The sequence below is a fragment of the Mobula hypostoma genome, chromosome 28 (assembly GCF_963921235.1).
Source record: "Mobula hypostoma chromosome 28, sMobHyp1.1, whole genome shotgun sequence".
NCBI lineage: Eukaryota > Metazoa > Chordata > Chondrichthyes > Myliobatiformes > Myliobatidae > Mobula > Mobula hypostoma.
The window spans coordinates 21,751,716-21,774,703 of NC_086124.1; the positions used below are offsets into that span (position 1 = coordinate 21,751,716).

General features: G+C 52.0%; 1 protein-coding gene across 9 annotated transcripts in view; it reads right to left on the reverse strand.

The window, feature by feature from the left end:
* Window positions 1–22,988, reverse strand: part of LOC134338688 (methyl-CpG-binding domain protein 1-like) — a 263,482-nt gene that overhangs the window by 87,558 nt on the left and 152,936 nt on the right. For 8 of the 9 annotated variants that reach the window (XM_063034728.1, XM_063034721.1, XM_063034722.1 and 5 more), the window contains 7 exons: window positions 22,367–22,405; window positions 10,993–11,052; window positions 10,213–10,299; window positions 8,816–8,986; window positions 5,071–5,289; window positions 3,271–3,360; window positions 2,336–2,443 (listed from right to left, as the gene is read on the reverse strand). In XM_063034728.1, the coding sequence (XP_062890798.1) occupies window positions 2,336–2,443; window positions 3,271–3,360; window positions 5,071–5,289; window positions 8,816–8,986; window positions 10,213–10,299; window positions 10,993–11,052; window positions 22,367–22,405 (774 nt within the window). The remainder of the gene's footprint in view (window positions 1–2,335; window positions 2,444–3,270; window positions 3,361–5,070; window positions 5,290–8,815; window positions 8,987–10,212; window positions 10,300–10,992; window positions 11,053–22,366; window positions 22,406–22,988) is intronic. The other variant, XM_063034729.1, reaches the window with a different exon arrangement.

Consider the following 22,988-nt stretch of genomic DNA (forward strand, 5'->3'; position numbering starts at 1 on the left):
TGGGGGAAATGAGTACAGCAATTGGGACGTTCTGTTACACCTGTACAGGTCTTCAGTGAGGCCGCACTCAGAGTATTGTGTGCTGTTATGGTCACCCAGCTATGGGAAGGATGTCATTAAGCTGGAGAGGGAGCAGGAAAGATTCACCAGGATGTTCCTGGGACTGGAGGCATTGAGTTATAAGGAGAGGCTGGACAGGCTGGGACTGTTTACCCTTTAGTGAACGAGGCTGAGGGATGACCTTACAGAGGTTTATAAAAATGAGGGCATAGATAAGTGGATGGTCACAGTCTTTTTCCCAGGGAGGGGAGTCTAAAACTAGAGGGCATAGGTTAAAGGGCAGAGGGGAGACATGAGGGACAACACTTTCACCCAGAGGGTGGTGAGGATGTGGAACGAGCTGCCAGAGGAAATGGTTGAGGCAGGTAATGTGAACAACATTTCAAAGACACTTAACGAAGACGTGGATAGGAAAGGGTTACAGGGATATGGGCCAAATGCAGAAAATTCAAATGAGCTTAGATGGGAATCTTGGTTGGAATGAGCAGGTTGAGCCAAAGGACCGGTTTCTGTGTTATGTGACCCTACGATCCCAGGCGTACAGCACAAAAACAGGCCCTTCACTCCACGTGCTCTATGCTAACTCCTATTGTCCATCTACACTAATCCCATTTGGGAGGGGGAGGGAGAGATGAGGGGGAGAGGTGGGGGGAGAGAGAGGTGAGGGGGAGAGAGAGGTGAGGGGGAGGGAGAGGTGAGGGGGAGAGAGAGGTGAGGGGGAGAGAGAGGTGAGGGGGAGAGAGAGGTGGGGGGAGAGAGAGGTGAGGGGGAGGGAGAGGTGAGGGGGAGAGGTGGGGGAGAGAGAGGTGGGGGGGAGGGAGAGGTGAGGGGGAGAGAGAGGTGAGGGGGAGAGAGAGGTGAGGGGGAGAGGTGAGGGGAGATGTAAGGGGGAGAGGTGGGGGGGAGAGAGAGGTGAGAGGGAGGGAGAGGTGAGGGGGAGAGAGAGGTGAGGGGGAGGGAGAGGTGAGGGGTTGGGAGAGGTGAGGGGGAGAGAGAGGTGGGGAGGGAGAGGTGAGGGGGAGAGGTGAGGGGGAGAGGTGGGGGGGAGGGAGAGGTGAGGCAGAGGGAGAGGTGAGGGGGAGGGAGAGGTGAGGGGGAGAGAGAGGTGAGGGGGAGAGAGAGGTGAGGGGGAGAGGTGGGGGAGAGAGAGGTGAGGGGGAGGGAGAGGTGAGGGGGAGAGAGAGGTGAGGGGGAGAGGTGGGGGGGAGAGAGAGGTGGGGGGGAGAGAGAGGTGAGGGGGAGGGAGAGGTGAGGGGGAGAGGTGGGGGGGAGAGAGAGGTGAGGGGGAGAGAGGTGTGGGAGGGGAGAGAGATGGGAGGGGGCAGAGAGATGGGAGAGGGGAGAGAGATGGGAGAGGGAGAGAGAGATGGGAGAGGGAGAGGGAGATGGGAGGGGGAGGGAGATGGGAGGGGGAGAGAGATGGGAGGGGGAGAGAGATGGGAGGGGGAGAGAGATGGGAGAGGGGAGAGAGATGGGAGAGGGAGAGAGATGGGAGGGGGAGAGAGATGGGAGGGGGAGAGAGATGGGAGAGGGGAGAGAGATGGGGGGGAGAGATGGGAGGGGGAGAGGGGAGAGAGATGGGAGGGGGGAGAGAGATGGGAGGGGGGAGAGAGATGGGAGGGGGAGAGAGATGGGAGAGGGGAGGAAGATGGGAGAGGGGAGGAAGATGGGAGAGGGGAGGAAGATGGGAGGGGGAGAGAGATGGGAGGGGGGAGAGAGATGGGAGGGGGGAGAGAGATGGGAGGAGGGAGAGAGATGGGAGGGAGGGAGAGATTGGGAGAGATGATTGGAGGACTGAGACAGAGGACACAATAAAATGTCTAACACTCAGTGCGTGCAGGACTGCATGAGAGGGTTGACATTGCCCTGACACCACCACTGACCTCCCAGCACAAACACACACAGAATCACGCACAGCAGATAATCTGGTCATCGGCTCAGCGCTGTCTGGGGATTCTTGCTGTGCCCAGGCCGGCCGCAGGGTTCCTCGCATTACAAAAGCACAGAGGGAGGGAGAGAAAGAGACAGACAGAGACAAAGGGGAAGGGAGGGAAGGAGAGAGAGAGGGTGGGAGAGAGAGGGAGAGGGGGAGGGGGAAAGACAGGGGGAAAAGAGAGGGGGAGGGAGAGAGAAGAAGGGAGAGGGAGGAAGGGAGAGTGAGGGAGGGAGAAGGGAGAGAGGGAAGGCGAGGGGAGGGGGAGGGGGAAGAAGGAGCAGGAGAGGGAGAGGGAGAGGGAATCGCGTGTGCTTGGGTAGCCGAGAACGGAATACCTACCATCACCATCAGGAGCTTCTTGAGGTTCAGGGCTTCGCCCGAGGGTGGAGACCTCTGTTCTGGAGAGCTGTGGGGGTTGTCCTCCCTCCCACTGCTGTCCCGCACCGGCTGTGGGCAGAGGAGACTGTCAGAAACTGCGAGTCCCGGACTGACGGGTGCAGCGGGGCCAAAGTTGACTTTGAGAAACCGCAAGCGCCGGACCGACGGGCGCAGCAGGGACCGGGAGAGGGAGGGAGTCAGGGGCAGGGGGTGGAGAGCAAGTGGACAACATGGAGGGATAGGGGAAATGGGTCGATGGAGTGGTTTGGAGTGGACAGAGAGAGATAGACAAAGACAGAAGGAAAGCGAGGGTAGGAGAAAAATGAAGAGGAGATAGATACAGAGAGGGGAGAGAAAGAGAGAGGAAGGTGAGCGAAACAGATAAGAAGGGATAGATAGATCGAGGATGGCAAGGGGATGGGCGGAGAAGAGAGGGAATAAGAGCGGGAGAGACAGAATGGGAGGGTGAAAGGGGTAGAGGGGAGAGAGACGGGAGGACGGAGAGAGAGGAGAGGGGACAGAGCGAGGGAAAGAGCAGAGAGGGGGAGGAGTGGGGAAGGGAGAGGGAAAGGAGAGAGGGGAGAGAGAGGGAAGAGAAGAGGGGGAGGAGAAGAAGAGTAGGGGAGAGGGGAGGAGGAGAAAGAAAGAAAAAAGAGAAGGGAGAAGGGAAAGGGTGGAGTGAGAGAGAGAAGAGAGAGGGGGAGAGAGAGAGAGGGGGAGAGAGAGAGAGAGAGGGGGAGAGAGAGAGAGAGGGGGAGAGAGGGAGAGATGAAGGAGTCTGAGAGAATGGGGTTAGGTAGAGACATGTACGGTGGAGAGGTTGTGGTCTGCAGAGGGAGAGTGCGCGGGGCTCCCCCCACCGTAGCACTTGGGGACGGTGCGTGTGAATGGCTCACCTTGACTGGGCTAGGCATGGCTGCCTCCTGCCCCCTCTCTGGCGATGAGGTGCGTGGGCGCGAGGGCTCCTCCTCCTTGCCAATCAGCGCCTGCAGAGTCGGGAGGACACCCGGTGAAAGAAGGAAGAGGAGAGGCCTCCCGTGTCCCTCCCACCCATTCCCTCGAACGCTCAGCCTCTCCCAACTGGAGTTGATGTCAGGCTAAAACTGCTGTCTCTGGATTCAGAGAGCAACAGGACTTTCAACCTGACCGTGCCGACTAAGATTCCCATCTGAGCCAGTCCTGTACCCCTCTAACCCTTTCCTATCCACGTACCTGTCCAAGTGTCTTTTAAACGTCGTTCCTCTACCTGTCTCAACCACTTTCTCTGGCAGCTCATTCCCTATAGGGACCACCCTCTGGGTGAAAAAGTTGCCCCTCAGGTCCCCTTTAAATCTCTCCCCTCTCATCTTAAACCTGTATTTTAGACTCTCCTACCCGGGGGAAGGGGGAAGGGAAGAAACTGTGACCATCCACCTTCTCTACATCCCTCGTGGCTTTATAAACCTCTATAAGGTCACCCCTCAGTCTCCTTCACTAAAGGGAAAACAGTCCCAGTCTGTCCAGCCTCTCCTTATAACTCAATCCCTCAAGTCCTGGGATCATCCAGGTGAATCCTTCCTGTGTCCTCCCCAGCATAATGACATCCTTCCTATAGCTGGGTGACCAGAACTGCACACAATACTCCGAGTGCGGCCTCACCGACGTCTTGTACAGGTGTACGGGACGTCCCAACTCCTGTACTCAGTGTCCCGACCCATGAAGGCCAGTGTCCAGCGTGCCAAAAATCTTCTTCACGCCCTATCTACACTTTAGGTCTCAACTATGTTGTGGTGTGTGTGTGTGTGTGTGTGTGTGTGTGTGTGTGTGTGTGTGTGTGTACGTGTGTGTGTGTGTACGCGCGCTCGTTGGACCGAAGGGCCTGTATCCAAGCGCTTTGGCTTTGGAGAGGTTCGAGTGCACAGATTATGGGCAGGAGACAACGGTGAGGGGCAAGGGAGACGGAGGCAGAGGGGAAGGGTGAGGGCCTCTGTACACCTTCACTTCGAGGTTTGTTTCCCCTCCACCCTCCTCCTCCTCCTTGCGTGCACCCCACCCCTCCCCAATCCATTCTCCAGGGGATGGGGGGAATGGGTGGTAGGAGAGTGACGCAGTGGGTAGAGCCGCTGTTTCAGGGCACAGAGACCCGGGTTCAATCCGCACTGCGTGCGTATGCCTGTGTCCCCTCTCTCACCTCCCTGTGACACCGTGTGTGTGTGTCCCCTCTCTCATCTCCCTGTGACACTGTGGGTTGCCCCCAGTCGATCCAGTTCCCCCCACGTCCCAACAAACCTGTGGGGTCAGTGGATTATTCTCGCTTCCCCTGCCACCCCCAGGTTTGTGGGCGAAGGGGGAAAAAGTCTGAGATGAACTGATGGGAACGTGGGCAATGAAAATAATTGGATTGCCCTGCCAACATAATAAGATGGGCTGAGTGGCCCCCCTCTCTCTCTCTCTCTGTCCAACACTCCCCTTCTCAGCACCCTGACCGGCCCTCTCACAGCACGGTGCTTCTGCTTCCTCCTCTCCCTCCTCACAGCACCTCCAGTAGCGTGGTGCTCCCTCACCACCCCTCCTGCAGCGAGGAGATCGCTTACCGCCCCTCCCATAGTGTGACACTCCTTCCTTGTTACCCCTTCCTCCTGGAGCCTGCAGCTTTGTCTTCTGAGGCTGGAAGTTGGTGGGGGGGGGGGTTCTGTGAGCGCAGGCCCCATACCTACCAGGACCTGTGCTGGCGCTTCCGGGCGTCCGCTGGCCTCAGGCTCAGCCACGGGCGCCGATGACTGGCATATCTTCCTCTTCCTGGCGGCCTGGATGGCGCGGGCCACCTTGCGGCTGGCGAAGGCGTTCTCTTTCCACCTCCGGCGCCCGCTCCGGCACCCTGGCTCCCACTCCGCCCAGGAGCCCTGTCCCATCAGCTCCCGGGGCAACAGGCGCTTCTGAATCAAGGCAACGCACACCCTGTTAGTGGGAGGCTGGCCCTTCGGGCCGTCCCGTCCATGCTCATCCCATCTCTTGCCCAGTCCCTCCATCCATGTACCTTCTCCAAATTTCTTAGATGTGCTGGATTAGAGGGTTAAACTGTTACTTTTCTTCTAGCTTAATCTTTCCTATGCTTGCCTGCATTTTAATATAATAATTTACCCTCTAAAGTGGCCACTGAGTGACGTTCATCTCTTCTGCTGCTGTAGCCCATCCACTTCGAGATTCGACGTGTTGTGCGTCAGAGATGCCCCTCTGAACACCACTGTTGTAATGTGTGGTTATTTGAGTTACTGTCACCTTCCAGTCTGCTTGAACCAGAATCCTCCGACCTCTCTCATTTTTGCCCACAGAACTGCCGCTCACCGGATGTTTTTTTTTGTTTTTCGCACCATTTTCCGTGAATTCCAGAGAATGTTGTGTGTGAAAATCCCAGGAGGTCAGCAGTTTCTGAGATACTGATCTCACCTGGACTGTTACACTGGCTTTGTGGCAAAAAAAAACACAACAGCGTCTCTTCCACCTCAGGCGACTGAAGAAGTTTGGCATGGGCCCCCATATTCTCAAGACCTTCTCCAGGGGCACCATTGAGAGCATACTGACTGGCTGTATCACCGCCTGGTCTAGGGACTGCACCAACCTTGATCACTGAGCATTGCAGAGAGTGGTACGGACAGCCCAGCGCATCTGTGGATGTGAACTTCCCTCCATTGAGGGCATTTATAGCAGCAGGTGCAGAAAGAAGGCCTGGAAGATCATCAGGGACACTGGTTATCCAAACCAGTAACTGTTTCAGCTGCTTCTGGCTGGCAAACGCCACCACAGCATTAAAGCCAGGACCAACAGGCTACGGGACAGCTTCTTTCTACAAGCCTTTAGACTTCTAAATTCACATGTCTGTACATTGCAACAGTCATAACGCAAAGATTTTTACTCCCTCACGTTGTGGGATGGATGTAAGATTTAAATAAGTTCTAAATTCTGCTCAAACCACCCTGTCTGGCACCAACAACTATTCCACTGTCAAAGTCACGGATCACATTTCTTCACCATTCTGTTGCTTGGTCCAAACAATAACTGAACCTCTTGACCATGTCTGCATGCTTTAATGCATTGATTGCTGCCACATGATTGGCTGATTAGACAACTGCATTAATGAATAGATGTGCACGTGACAGATTCAAGCTGACAGGAAGTAACCACACATTACAACAGTGGTGTGCAGAAGAGCATCTCTGAACGCACAACACGTCGAACCTTGGAGTGGATGGGCTACAGCAGCAGAAGACTAGCTCCAAGGGAGATTCGACAGGGGTATAGACAGGGTAAGTGCCAGCGGGCTTTTTCCACTGAGGTTAGGTGGGATCAAGGGTGAAAGGTGAAAAGTTTAAGGGGACCATGAGGGGAAACTCCTTCGCTCAGAGGGGCGTGAGTGCGGAACGAGCTGCCATGCAAACTCAATTTCACCATTTAAGAGACGTTTGGATAGGTACATGGATGGAGGGGCATGGTGGCTGATGGGACCAGGCAGTTTAAATGGCTCAGCATGAACTAGATGGGCCAAAGGGCCTGTTTCTGTGTTGTAGATGCTTTTTATGACTATGACTCTAAGACCACATATAAAACTTATATATTCAGTGGACACTTTACCTCCTGTACCTAATAAAGTGGCCACTGAACATATATAAAGTAATCTCATGTCTATACTGCCACACTCAAACAGTTATTTGCTTATTGTGTTTTATAGGATTCCTCTTATACTTATTGTGTTCTTTATGCTTATTGTGCTTCTTATGCTGCATCGGATCCAGAGTAACAATATTTTATTCTCCTTTCCACTTGTGTACTGATGAACAACCACAAACAATCTTGAATCTTGAATTTGACATTTCTACCCGGGGGAAAAGACTAACTGTGCACCCCTATCTATACCTCTGTGAACTTCTGTCTGCCTGCCTAACAGCCAGATTAAACATCTCTGTTACATCCACTTCCAGGACCACCCCCAGAGGCACATACCAGCCATCCACCACTCTGTGTAAAGGGTAACATCTCCTTTGAGCTTACCCCATCTCACTTTAAATGCCTGTCCTCTGGCATCTGATATTTCTACCCTGGAACAAACTCTCTAGCCCGGGGCTTCCCAAACTGGGGTCCATGGCCCTGCTTTGCTCTATGCCTCTCATAACCTCATAGTCCTCTGTCAGGTCTCCCCTCCGTCTCCATCGCTCCAGAGCAAACAACCCAAGCTTGTCCAACCTCTCCTTTAGCTCACACCCTCTAATCCAGGCAGCATCATGGTGAACCTCTTCTGCACCCTCCCCAAAGCCCCCACACTTTCCTGTAATGGGGCGACCAGAATGGAAAGCAGTAACCCAGATGCGGCCTAATCGGAGTTTTATAAAGCTGCCACATCAGTGACTCTTGTACCCACTGGGCCAGGGACTCTGTCCAGGGTCTGGCCCACGGGTCAGGGACTCTGTCTGAGGTCTGTCCCCAGAGGTGGGATTCTGTCTGGCGCTTAACCCACAGCGCAGCCACTCTGTCTGGCACCCATCCCGTAGGGCAAGAACTCTGTCTGGGGTCCATCCTATGGAGCAGTGACTGTCAGTCTGGGGTCTGTCCTTAGGGACAGGGACTGTCTGGGGTCCGTCCTTAGGGACAGGCACTGTCTGGGTCCATCCTTAGAGATAGGGACTGACTGGGGTCTGTCCTTAGGGGCAGTGACTGTCTGGGGTTCATCCACAGGGACAGGGACTGTCTGGGGTCTGTCCTTAGGGGCAGTGACTGTCTGGGGTTCATCCACAGGGACAGGGACTGTCTGGGATCTGTCCTTAGGGACACTGACCGTTGGTCTTGGGTCCACCCTTAGGGACAGGGACGGTCTAGGGTCCGTCCTTAGAGACAGGGACTGTCTGGGGTCTGTCCTTAAGGACAGTGACGGTCGGTCTCGGGTCCGTCCTTAGGGACAGGGACTGTCTGTGGTCTGTCCTTATGGACAGTGACTGTCTGGGGTCCGTCCTTAGGGACAGGGACTGTTGGTCTAGGGACAGAGATTGTCCAGGGTCTGATTCAAATTTTTATTTTGTTGATTTAGTGATACAGCTGCCCACGCAGCAACCCCCAACAACCCGATTTAACCCTAACCTAATCGCAGGACAATTTGCAATGACCAGTACATCTTTGGACTCTGGGAGGAAACTGGAACTCCTGGAAAAAAACCTACCATTCCATACAGAGGACAAATATACTCCTCACAAAGGACACTGGGATTCAACTCTGAACTCCAATTTACAGCCCCGAGCTGTAATAGGGTCATGCTACTGCGGCAGCTGCACTTATTTGTAACACGTACATTGAAGCACACAGTTAACATACAACACACCCAAGGGCATGCCAGGGGGCAGCCCCCGCAAGTGTCGCCACAGATTTCAGCAGGCTGAGGTGGTGTGCAGAGGAGGGGGAGTAGGAGGAGGTACTCACGGAGGCGAAGCAGAGGCACTGTTTCCAGCGGCACTTCTGCCGCAACGTGTTGGCACCGCCGAACTTGGCCTTGTCCTTGCAGAAGTCGCATGTGCCACAGTCAGCCAGGCGGAGGCACGCCTCGCACTCTCCACAGCTCCGGTTGTTCCGGCGGTTCCGGCTGCCTTTTGTCTGTGGGTTTGGGGGGTGGGGGGGGAGAGACGTCAGTGGGAGGGGGCATGGGGAGGCTGTTCTGTGTCCCCGGAGGTTCTGGCTGCCTTTCGGTCGTGCGGGATGGGGCAGACGCCAGTGTGCAGCAGGATAGCGACGTACGTGGGGGTGGGGTAGGCAGAGACTCAGGAGGGAACTCTTTTGTCCCTGGTGGCTCTGGCTACCCTTTGGCTGTGGGATCAGGAGGGGGAGATGTCAGCAGAAGGGGTGTGGGGGGGGGTGGCTGGCTGCAGAAGGGTGCTCTTTGTCCATGGCGGTTCCGTTTGCCCTTCGGCTATGGAACTAGGGGGAGATGTCAGACATCAGGGAGGGGTCAGCATGCAGGTGGCAGGCGGAGGGTGGGGGAAGGGGAAATGGGCAGGTAAGGTGGAGGGGAGTGGTTTGCAGAAGGGAGAGGGGTTCACCCCCAGGTCTCCAGTACCCCAGATGCAGATGATGTCTGGAGAAGAGGCGGGAAAGTGGGAAGTGTGGGGAGCCCAGGATTCATCAGCAGGCGGTGTTGGGGGTGGGACAGAAAACTGAAGGTGGGGAGTGGGAAAGAGGCTGAGGAACAGGAAGGAGATAGGGTAGATATAAGGAGAGTGCAGGGTGAATGGTGGGGTAATAGAGGTGAAGGGAGAACAGGAAGGTGAGGAGGAGAGTTGGGGGAGGGGAAAAGGAAGAGGAGGAGAGGAGAAAGAGGAGATGACAAGGGGTGTAGGGAGGAGGAGAGGGTGGGTGTGGATGACAAGGGGTGTAGGGCAGAGGAGGGTTAGGAAAGGGAGTAAGTGGAGGGGAGGAGTAGGAGAAGAGGGAGGGAGAGAAGAGGGAAGTTTGAAGGAGGAGGATCATGGCTGGTGAGAGTAGGAGGAAAGCAGGAGGGGAGGGTGAGGGAAGGAGCAATGAGGGAGAGCAAGGGGAAGGAAGGGGGGAAGCTTGGAGGAGGAGGGGAGAAGGAGACTGGGAGGGAGGGAGAAACCAAAGCCGGACTGAACTCTTCCCCAGAAACAGCCGACAGAGGAGACCTCAGCACCCTCCCCCAGGGACGTGCCTTGCTGGTGGTGGGCGGGCAGGCAGAACAAGCGGACAATGGCCTGTCACCCTCTACCCTCCTTGCCTGGTTGGGGGGGGGGTGTTGGAAGGGAGGGGCAGTGTTTACATAGGGGCCGGTTGGGCTGCGAGAACAATCTGTGGCCAGCATCACCTACCTGGACGGGCGTGTCTGCCGTCACTGCAGTGGGAGTGTCTGGAGATTCGGGGGCCGGCTCCTCACTGAGCGGAGGGCAGGGCTTCACCTGCGGGCGGGGCAGAGGAGAGAGGGAGGGTGGTGAGTTCCCTGAGGGAGTGCGCCTCAAACTGCCCCTCTCCCTACCAGTCTCACCCTCTATCGGCCTCTCCGATCCTATTCCATGCCGCCAACCCCGCCATGTTCCCAACTCCCCTCAAGTTTTCCTCCTCCACACACGCGCGCACACACACATACACTCTCTCTCACTGGGGTGAGGAAAAACGATTAATCCATGTTCATTGGGACGTGAGAGAGAACCAAAATGACTGGGGGTAACACAGGCGGGGTTTCAGGGTTCACACTGAAGTGGTCCACACAGGGGTTCCTCATTCTGGGGTTTCAGGGTCCACACCAGAGGCTTCCTACTTCGGGATCCACACCATTTGTTTCCCCATTTTAGCTGTTCAAGGTACACACCGGAGATCCCCTTCTGGTGCTTTGGCGTACACCGGTGGTATCTTTCTGCAGTTACGAGGACCACACTGGGGTTCCCCCTTCTGGGATTTCAGGGTCCATACAGGGATTTGCCTTTCTGGGATTTTGGGGTGCATCTGAGGAGGAGTGGGAGGTGTGGAGCTGCCACTTTCACATGGGAGCTCGGTACATGAGCTGGGATTAGACTGGGTCCCTTTCTCACTCTGGCACTGGCACAATGGCCCGAATGGCCTCCATTCAACCCCCAGGGATTCTCGAGACTTACCACCGGTTTCTCCTCCTCCACCTCTGGCTCCTTGGGCACTGGGTTAATCTTTGCTCTCTTCTGCAGGGGAGAGGACAAGAAACAGCAGTCAGGGGACGCGGGCGTGTTCAGTCTGCGTGCGTCGCCAGTGCTCACACCTCTACCCGCCGCAAATAAACGCACGCGAGTTCACACACAGCTGTGGCGCTCTGCCAGGAGACCCCTCCTTTACCCTCTGTATACTCATGACTGTGTCGCCACCCACTGCTCCAGTCTGCTGATGAAATTTGCAGATGACACTAGAACGATGGGCCTAATCTCAAATAATAATGAGGCAGCCCACAGACAGGAAGTCATTACCCTGACACAGTGGTGTCAAGAAAACAACCTCTCCCTCAATGTCACAAAAACAAAGGAGCTGGTTGTGGATTACAGGAGGAATGGAGACAGGCTAGCCCCTATTGACATCAATGGATCCAGGGTTGAGAGGGTAAACAGCTTTAAATTCCTCAGCATAAACATCACCGAGGATCTCACATGGTCTGTACGCACTAGCTGTGTGGTGAAAAAGGCACAACAGTGCCTCTTTCAACTCAGACGGTTGAAGAAGTTTGGTATGCCCCCCCAAGTTCTAAGAACTTCCTATAGGGGTACGATTGAGAGCATCCTGACTGGCTGCATCACTGCCTGGTATGGGAACTGCACCTCTCTCAATCGCAGGACTCTGCAGAGAGTGGTGCGGACAGCCCAGCGCATCTGTAGATGTGAACTTCCCACTATTCAGGACACTTACAAAGACAGGTGTGTAAAAACAGCCTGAAGGCTCATTGGAGACCTGAGTCACCCCCAACCACAAACTGTTCCAGCTGCTACCATCCAGGAAATGGTACCGCAGCATAAAAGCCAGGACCAACAGGCTCCGGGACAGCTTCTTCCACCAGGCCATCAGACTGATTAATTCATCCTAATGCAACTGTATTTCTATGTTATATTGACTACCCTGTTGTACACAAAGTTTATTACAAATTACTATAATTGCACATTGCACGGAGACGTAACGTAAAGAATTTTACTCCTCATGTATTTGAAGGATGTAAGCAATAAAGTTAATTCAATTCAATGTGCCAGATCTCAACGGTGGGTCAGAGGTGTTGAGAGGGTTGGCAGCTTCGAATTCCTGGGTGTTAGCATCTCAAAAGATTCAAGGATTCAAAGTGCATTTATTAACAAAGCATGTATGCAGTATACAACCCTGAGATTCCTCTTGCCGCAGACAGCCACCAAACCTTGGAACCCGTTCAGATACCGACACACACAGAAAAAAGAACAAATCGCGCAAATGGCAAAAAAAAGTGAGCGAATCACACACAGAATATTACACGTCAAACCACAGTCAAAGTTAAATTACAGTCTCCGATCGCATGCAGATTAGTGGCATATTTCAAAGAAGTAAGTGTATTTCAAAGGAGGAGTTGTTTTGTGAACTGTCTGCCGGACGCCGCCAGTAGTTGCGTTGGTCGCTGGCACCACCTCTGATGACCTGCCCAGCTCCTAGCATGTCGATGCAATCAAGAAGGCCTGCCGATGTCTATATTAGAAGCTTAAAGGAGGTTTCACTTGACACGGAATACTCAGAAAAATGTTGATTACCACTGACTTATATGACACTAAATTTATTATTCTGCAGCCACAGTACAGTGCAAAGGAATAAAATCACCAAAAAAAAACAAGAACATAGAAACAGCACAGGCCCTTTGTTTCCCCCCCCCCCCCAGGCAAATACTGCCAGGAGAAATACTAAAGTAGTGTTCATGGGATCAAGGACCCAAGGAACAGAAATCAGATGGCCGAGGGGAAGAAGTTGTTCCTGAATTGCTGAGTGTGGGTCTTTAGGCTCCTGTACTTCCTCCCTGATGGTAGTAGTAAGAAGAGGGCATGTCCTGGGTGGTGGGGAGGAGCTCGTGATGGAGCTCTGTGTCTAAAACCCTCTTTTATGATCCAGTGCCTCGGAGACTCCACAGCAGGCAGTCTGCATACCCTCCATGGTACCTCTCTGTACATATCTATAACAAACTCCCACACAGACTGTCCTCACTGGTTGCATTATGGCCTGATACAGCAAATCCAAGGCAAGAGACTGCAGAGAGCAGCCCAGTGTGAGTGCTTTGTGTGTCTCCAGACTCGAGCAGATCTGTACGGTGGAGAACATTCTGACTGCTTGGTGTGGAGGCTCCAATGAAGGAGGCTGCAGGAGGTTGGAGGCTCAGCCAGATCCATCATGAACACAAGCCCTCCCCACCACTGGACATTTTAAGAAGCCAGCACACTTCACTGATGATCCTCCCTACCACCCAGGACATGTCTGTCTGCTCACTGCTACCGTCAGCAAGGAGGTACAGGAGCTGGAAGACACACACTCAATGTTTCAGGAACAGCTTTTTCCCCTCCATCATCGGAAGTCCATGAACCCATCAATATCCCTCTTTCATACTGTTTACGACCATAAGATATAGGAGCAGAATTAGGCCATTCAGCTAAGTCTGCTCTGCCATTCCATCATGGCTGATTTATTATCCCCATTATCCTGTCTTCTCCTCATAACCTTTGATGCCCTGACTAACCAAAAACCTACGAAGCTTCACTTTAAATATTCCAAAGACTTGACCTCCACAGTCGTCTGTGACAACGAATTCCACAGATTCACCACCCTCTGACTGAAGAAATTCCTCCGCATCTCCTGAGTGGCAGGGTGGAGATACAGTACAACTCTACCAAAGGAGATGTAAGGCACTTCTTCCCTCCGCTAGCCTGCAGGTCACCCTTGGGCAAGGTGTAGCGCCTGCTTAGCTCCCCAATCACGGTCCCATGAAGCCATAGGAGCAGGTGATGGATGGACATATGAGCAGCCGTCGTACATCTCAAGTCCTGGTGAGGCGACCACTGACGCCAGGCAGACAATCTCTGAAGAGTACTGATAATGGTTGGGGTCATCCGTTTTGTAAAGACACTGCCCAGAAGAAGGCAATGGCAAATCACTTCTGTAGAAAAATTTGCCAAGAACAATCCTGGTCATGGAAAGACTATGACTGCCCATGTCAAACGACATGGCACAAAATGACAATGATCTCATCTCCGTTGTAAATGGATATCCTTCTATTCTGAGGCTGTGCCATCTGGTCCTAGACTCCCCTGTTATAAGAAACACCTTGTCTATATCCACTCTAACTAGGACTTTCCAAATTTGATAGGTTTCAATAAGATCCCCACTCATTCCTCTAAACTCCAACAAGCACAGACCCAGAACCATCAAACTCTCCTCATACGTAAACCCTTTCACTCCTGGAATCATAATCGTGAACCTCCTCTGAACTCTCTCCAATGACAGCACATCCTTTCTAAAATAAGGGGCCCAAAACTGCTCATTATACCCCAAATGAGGCCTCACCAGTGCCTTATAAAGCTCAGCGCTAATTTTTTTAAAAAACTTATCTTAAAAACAGACTGCCGGGCTAAATGGTGGAAACAGACACAATGGGAGTGTTTAAGAGGTACTTAAGACAGGCCAATGACCAGGCAAAGAATGGAGGAAACACACACAATGCTGGAGGAACTCTGCAGGTCAGGCAGCATTCCTGGAGAGGAATAATGAGCCGACATTTTGGGCCACGACCCTTCATTGAGTTCCGCCAGTGTTTTGTGTGTGCGTGTTACTCTGGATTTCCAGCAGGATCGCTTGCGCTTAAGAGAATGGACAGGTATGAACAAAGTGCAGGCAGATAGGTGGTTTAATTTGTTGCAGACAAGATGGATCAAAAGGCCTGAACCTATTCTATACTGTGCTCTGATCCAGTCCCCTCTCCATCTTCCGAATCCTAATGGGTACAAGCCTTGGCCTCCCTCATAAGACAACACAGACTGTCTCTGAACCACTCCCAGAACATTAACGTCCCCCTGTACATAAGGAGACCGACACTGTCCAAGGTTCCCAGGATGTGGGCTCATCAGTGGCCGGTATAACTGAAGCCTGATGGAAGGGTCCCAGCCCAAGCGTCGACTGTTTGTTTCTTTCCACAAATGCAGCCGACCTGCTGAGTTCCTCCAGTATTTTTGTACATGTTAATCAAAGCTTGAACTTCCTATTTTTGTACTCAGTAAACAATATCATTGTGTCTGCCTTCCTAGTTCCTAGCTGTACCCATCTGTATACTGGTCTATTCTGAATCATCCACTGGGACAGCCTGACCTCTCCACAGTTCAGACCTCCACAGCACCCTGTACCTTGTAATGATCTTGCACCTTCTCATTGCTACCACCAGAATGTCTCCCTGGTGCTTCCCTCTCCCTCCCCCCCCTTTCCCAGCCATGATTTCCCTCTCCCTGCCCGCTTCCCACTCTCAGTCCACAATAGAGACCCATTTCAGAACCAGGTTCATCATCGCTCACATATGTCATAAAAATAAGTTTTGTTTTTGGGGCAGCAATAGCGTGTTAACATAAAATTACTACAGTACTATGCGAAAGTCTTACGTACAGCGAGGATGCCTGAGGTTCTTGCACAATACTGTATTATACAATGCAATGTACTGTTGCCAAAACACAACAAATTTCTCCACTTCGGTGATAATAAAACTGATTCTGATTTAGATATAGTCCGCCTGCACTGCACTTTCTCTGTAGCTGTTACACTTTATTCTGCACTCTGTTATTTTTTTTACCTCAATGCACTATGTAATGATCTGATCTATATGAACAGTATGCAAAACAAGATTTTCACTGTATCCTGGTACATGAGACAATAATAAACCGAATCCAATTCTAAACTAATCTGTGGAATTCGTTGCCAAAGGTGGCTGTGAAGGCCCAGTCAGTGGGAGTATTTAAGGTGGAGGTCGATAGGTTCTTGATTCGTCAGGGCATGAAAGGTTCTGGGAATTGGGGCTGAGAGGGAAATGGATGAAATGGCAGAGCGGACTTAATGAGCCAAGTGGCTTAAGTCTGCTCCTACATCTTATGGTCTTATAATCAAAGCCCCCTCACACCTGAATATTCTTTCCTTCTCTCCTCTCTCATCAGGCAGAAGATACAAAAGCCTGATAGCACGTCCCACCAGGCCCAAAGACAGCTTCTACCCACTCTGAATGGTTATTAAATGGGGCTATTAAGTGGTTCCCTAGTACAATATGTTAGGACTCGACCTCACAATCCACCTTGTTATGTTGCACTTTGTTATTATTTTACCTTGTCCTATCTCAATGCACTGTGGAATGATCTGATCTAGGATGGTGGTGAATACTGGTAGCTTAGGTTGAGGCATCTGATGTTTCTTTTCTCTTAGAGGTTCGTAGATGGCATCTATTTCGACATGTTGGTTTTTGGAACAACATATTAGAAGAGAATCATGCTGCTAAAAATTCTCATGCTTGCCTGTGCCAGAACCTCCAGGGTGGCCCAGTTAAAGAGCCAGAGAAATGTGAGCCAATTGAATTCAAAGGGCAACTGAAGGGGTAGCCAATGAGACCGAGTCAAGTGAACGGGGAGGAGGGTATATAAACGCGAGCACTTCCAGAGAGGAACTTGCACAACTGCGCACTGAGAATGTCACCAACTGGCGATGAAACGTCTGCGAGCTCATCGCCAAGCTCAGCGAACATTGCAACATCAAATGGTCTGAGTACGAACCGTCTGCAAGCTTTTCACTGCGCGTCGCAGACACAAGAGATTCTGCAGGTGCTGGAAATCCAGAGCAACGCACACAAAAAGCTGGAGGACCTCAGCAGGTCAGGCAGCATCTACGGAGAGGAATACACAGTCCATATTTTGCACTCATAATGACAAAGGGTCTTGGCCTGAAAATTAACTGTTTATCCTCCCCCACAGGCACTGCCTGGCAGACCACAGAACATTACTGAATAGCACAGGCCCTTCGGCCCAGGAGGTCATGCCGACCTCTTAACTTACTCTACCCTCCTACATAGCCTTCCATTTTTCTTTCATCCATGTGCCTACCCAAGAGTTCAGTAAATGCCCCCAATATATCTACCTCTGCAACCACTGGTAACACGTTCCAAGCATCCACCACTCCCTGTGTAAAAAATCCTCCCCCTTACTTTCCTCCGATCACATTTCCACCCTGGGAAAAATCTCTGGCCGTCCACTCGATCTATGCTTCTTATCTTGCAAATTTCTATCAAGTCACTGCTCATGCTCCTTCACGCCACACAGAAAAGCCCTAGCTCGTTCAGCCTGCCTTCAAAAGTTAATACAACCTATTGTGTCGTATGCCATTCCTCCGCTGATCGGGATCCCTCTCCCCTGTGATTTTTAATGACTTTCACAACTTAGACCATAAGATATAGGAGCAGAATGAGGCCATATGGCCCACTGAGTCTGCTCTGCCATTTCATCATGACTGATCTATTGTCCCTCTCAGCCCCAGTTTCCTGCTTTCTCCCCATATCCCTTCATGCCCTGACCAACCTCTGCCTTAAATATACATAAAGTTTTGGTCTCCACAGCTGCCTGTGGCAAAGAATTCCACAGATTCACCAATCTGGCTAAAGAAATTCCTCTTCATCTCCATTCTAGAAGGACACTCCTCTAACCTGAGGCTGTGTCCCCAGGTCCTGGACTCTTCCCCACCACAGGAAACATCCTCTCCACATCCACTCTATCGAGGCCTTTCAACATTTGATAGGTTTCAACGAGGTCACCCTCGTTCTGAATTCCAGTGAAGACAGGCCCAGAGCCAAGCATTCTTCATACGAAAAGCCATTCAGACCTGGAATCATTTTTATGAACCTCCTTTGAACTCTCTCCAGTGTCGGCACAACCTTTCCAAGATTAGGGGCCCTAAGCTGCTGATAGTACCATAAGTGAGGCCTCACTAGTCCTTTATAAAGCTTCAACGTTAGTCATTCGCCCTTGGCTTGGGGTGGGGTGGGTGGAATCCTACCACCGAATGCCCACTCTCGCTCTGCTGAGTACCCCCAGCACTTTGTGTGTGTCTGTTTCACTGTATATGTGACAACACTAATAATATCTTATTTATAGAGCAGTAGTTCAAAGTGCTTCACAATGGGATAAAGTGCAAAACTTGGAAAAGTAATGCTTCTAGAGCCCTGGGTCTTGGGCAAGGTTTAAGTGATGCTGCTTGTGCATTGTACTCTGTAGTTCCCGTTATGGTGTGTTTCTGGTTTCTGGCTGCTCCTTTTGTCGCTGCCACTTTTTGCAGTTTTGATTGGGACAGCTTGCAGGTAGTGTACAACGCAGAGCTAGATCGAACTCCACTAAATATACCTGGAATCTGACTTTGCAGTTTGGTGCTTTACGTTCTGTGTTTTTTTTTGTATGCCATTTGCGCGATTTGTTGTTTATTGCGCGTGGGGGAGTGGTCGATGTTTTACTTTCAACGGGTTCCATGGTTTTCTTTATTTCGTGGCTGTCTGTGGGAAGATGAATCTCAGGGGTTGTATACTTCATACATACTTTAATTATGAATGTACTTTGAATCTTTGAAAATGACGTTGGTGAAAAGCAAGGTTAAGTAAATAGGTACCAGACTCTGTATCTTTTATAGTTTTAGGTATTGAATTCCATGGTTTAGAAGCGTAGTTAAAATAAAAGCTGACCTGCCAGGTTTCTTTTGAGGGAGTTTGTTTAAATTTAAGAGACCGACAGAACAAGACCTGAGACCTCAAGCAGGATTATAAAACAGTTACAGAATATGGGCAGATTTGCCCTCTCAGAGTTGCACTTTGGGAGGGCAAATGTAAAGAGACAGTACATCAGTGAGGCCCGTCGTAAATTGGGGGACCGCTTCGTCAAACACCTCTGCTCCAATCACAAGTGGAAACTCCCCGGTGGCTAAACATTTTAATTCCAGTAACCATTCTCGTCCTGACATGTCAGTCCGTGACCTCAAACTGGAGGAGCAACACCTATATTCTGTCTGAGTAGCCTCCAACCTGATGGCATGAATATCAATTTCTCCTTCCGATAAAAAAACACCCTCCTCCCTCTCCCCCTTCACTGCTTCTCACCTGCCTACTACTTCCAACTAGGTCCCCTCCTCCTATGGTCCACTCTCCTCTCCTATCAGGTTCCTTCCTTTCCAGCCTTTGACCTTTCCCACTCACCTGGCTTCACCTCTCACCTTCCATTCCCTCCCCCCCATATTTCTATTCTGGTGCCTTCCCCCTTCCTTCGCACTCCTGATGAAGGGTCACGGCCTAAAACGTCGACTGTTTATTCTTTTCCATAGATGCAGCCTGACCTGCCCAGTTTCTCCTACATTTTGTGTGTGTTACAAGAGACTGTACAAATTCGAGGACAGGATACTTAACAGTGTTGACATACAGAGGGATCTTGGGATTCTGGTCCACAGAAAGAGGATGAACAGGTTAACAGGATGATAGTGAAGAAGTGCTTGCCTTTATTAATTGAGGCACTGAGCTCGAGAGTCAAGATGGTTTTGAAAAGATGTCACTAACTTTGCAAAGAGTGCAGAGGAGATATACGAGGATGTTGCCAGGACTCGAGGAACTAAGTTACAGGGAGAAGTTGGCCTGACCGGAACGCAGGAGACTCAGGTGTGACCTTATAGAGGTGTATAAAATCATGAGGGGCATAGATAACGTGGATGTACACAGTCCTTTTCCTCTAGAGTTGGGGAATCAAGAACTAGAGGGCACAGGTTTAAGAGGAACCTGAGACCTCGAGCAAAATTATAAAACAAAACCAATTCCAATTCAATTTAAATGACGCTTCTTTCTCCATGTTGCTGGCTTACAGGGAGAAGGCAGGAGATTGGGGCTGAGAGGAAAAACGGATCAGCCATGATGAAATGGCAGAGCAGACTTGATGGACCAAACGGCTTCATCCTGCTCCTGTACCTTATGGCTAAAAATGAACCATTTTGCATTTCCCCATGTTTTTCACCATTCATCAGAACCTTTGCCTGCTCATTTGACCTATCTATATCCTCCATGCAGCGACTTTATGTTGCCGTCACAACTTACTAGCCAACTTAGCCAACATTGTCACTGAGTAATTTCTACCCCAAGTGAATTTCCCTCCAGTCTTCGCAGATCATTGGAAAACTAGGTGGCTTGAATCTGTCGTTGGCAGATTCTCAAGACGGCAACGAGGAGGTGTACAGAAGAGAGATTGGCTGGTTGAGTAGCACATCAACCTCACCCTCTGTTTCAGTAAGGCCAAGGAATTGATGGTGGGCTTCAGAAAGGGGAAATTGGGAGAACACAAACCAGTCCTCGTTGTGGTGGAAAGTGTCAGCAGCTTTAACTCCCTGAGTGTCAGCATCCCAGAGGAACTATTCTGAACATAACACGTTGATGCAAACATGAAGACGGCACACCAGTGGCTCCACTTCACTACGAGTCTGAGGAGATCGGTCTGTCATCAACAGTTCTTGCCAATTGCTACAGATGTACTGTGGAGAGTATTCTGACTGGCTGCATCACTGTCTGCTACAGAGGCATATACTGACCACCCAGGTTCTACCTTCACCCACACAGAGAGGAGTGGGGGCGGGGGGAAGAGAGAGAGGGAGAGTGAGAGGGAGGGGGTGGCATAAGAGGGAGAGAGGGAAGGATGAGAGGGAGAAAGGGAGGAATGAGAGGGAGAGAGGGAAAGATGAGAGGGACAGAAGGGAAAAGGGGAGAGGAGGAGGGGAGAGGGAGGAGAAATGGCAGGAGAAAGGGAAGGGGAGAGAGGGAGGGGAAAAGCAGATGGAGAGGGGAGGGGGAGAGGGTGGGGAAAGGGGAGGGGAAGGGGAGAGAGAGGGAGGGAGGAAGGAAAGGGGAGGGGAAGGGAGAGGGGAGGGGAAAGGGAGGGAGAGGGGGAGGGGAAAGGGAGAGGGGAGGGGAAGGGAGGGAGAGGGGAGGGGAAAGGTAGGGGAGGGGGAGGGGAAGGGGAGAGGGTGGGGGGAGGGATAAGGGGAGGGGAGAGGAGGAAGAGGGAGAAACAAAGATAGAGGGAGAAGAAGAGATGGGGAGGGGGAGAGAGAGTGAGTGACAGATATGGAGGGAAAGAATGAGAGGGGCAAAAAGAGTGAGCAGGAGGGCAGGAGAGGGGGAGAGACAACTCGTCTCCTGCCTTGCCATGTTTCAAACCTGACTCTCACGGGAGTTCCCAGACGATGAGGGACTGTTCTGCCCATCCAGTTTCTGCCAGCCCCCAGAGCAATCCGACTGCCCCACAGATTTTACCCGTAACCTGTTCTCCTGCATTCCTACCCATCCCTCACCCACACACAGGGTGGGGAAACAGATAACCCACCAGCCCCACACGTCGCTGGAACGAGGAAAGGAACCGGAGCAACCGGTGGAAACTCACGGGGTCACAGGGAGAGCATGGAGACTTCACACACACACACACACACACACACACACACACGCACGCACACACGCACACACACACGCACACATACACACACACACACACATACACACACACACGCACACACACACACGCCCACGCCCACGCACGCAGACACACACACACACGCAGACACACACACACGCAGACACACACACGCACACACACACACACGAACACACACACACGCACACACACACACACGCACACACACACACACACGCACACATACACACACACGCACACGCACACACACGCACACACACACGCACACATACACACACACACGCACACACACACGCACGCACACACACATACACACACACACGCACACACACGCACACACACACACGCACACATACACACACACACGCACACACACGCACGCACACACACGCACGCACACACACACAGACGCACACATACACAGACGCACACACACACATACACACACGCACGCACACAGACACAGACACACACACGCACGCACACTCGCACGCACGCACACACACACGCACACACACGCACGCATGCACGCACACACACACACACATACACACACACGCACGCACGCAGACACAGACACACACACACACGCACACACACACACACACACGCGCGCGCACACACACACACACACACGCACGCACGCACAGACACACTCTCACTGCGACAGAGATCAGGATCTCCACTGGCCCTGTGGGTGGTTGGTGATCGAGGGAGGGGGAAGGAAGAGTTGGAGCTGGCGGCCAAAAGCACCAGGGTCAAGGTCACAGTCAGGTGGGGGGGGGGGAAGGAGACAGAGACGCCTCTGGCTGCTCTGATGCATCTGCACACTCTGGCCCAGGCGCCAGCCACTCGCTCTCCATTTTGGGCTGGTGCCAGTGTTCTGGGCCGCTGCCAGGAACTCCCACAAAAGCAGGGACACACCCGAAACAGGAACAACACACATGCTGCATTCATACGTCAGCAAGAAGCCGAGTGGGAGGTTTGTCCTCACCAAAATCTTCTCTGCTTGCTGGTGAGATTGGATCTTTCTCTGTAAAATAAACAGATAAGGAGGAAGCCAGTTAGCATGCGGTTCGCAATCTCCAAACTCAATGACGTTACTCTAGATAAGGCCAACGTTCTCTTGTCACTTTGAGAACAAGAGCAAGCTTTACATCACGCAGGGTGACTGTCAACAATATCAGACCTCCCCCCCATACTGTCCCATCACACACAGAGTGCAACTCCCTCCGCACCGTCCCATCACACACTCCCGGGGTTAGATACAGAGTGAAGCTCCCCCCACACTGTCCCATCACACACTCCCGGGGTCAGACACAGAGTGAAGCTCCCCCCACACCATCCCATCACACACTCCCGGGGTCAGACACAGAGTGAAGCTCCCCCCACACCATCCCATCACACACTCCCGGGGTCAGATACAGAGTGAAGCTCCCTCCACACTGTCCCATCACACACTCCCGGGGTTAAGATACAGAGTGAAGCTCCCCCCACACCATCCCATCACACACTCCCGGGGTCAGATACAGAGTGAAGCTTCCTCCACACCGTCCCATCACACTCTCCCGGGGTCAGATACAGAGTAAATCTCCCTCCACACCATCCCGTCACAC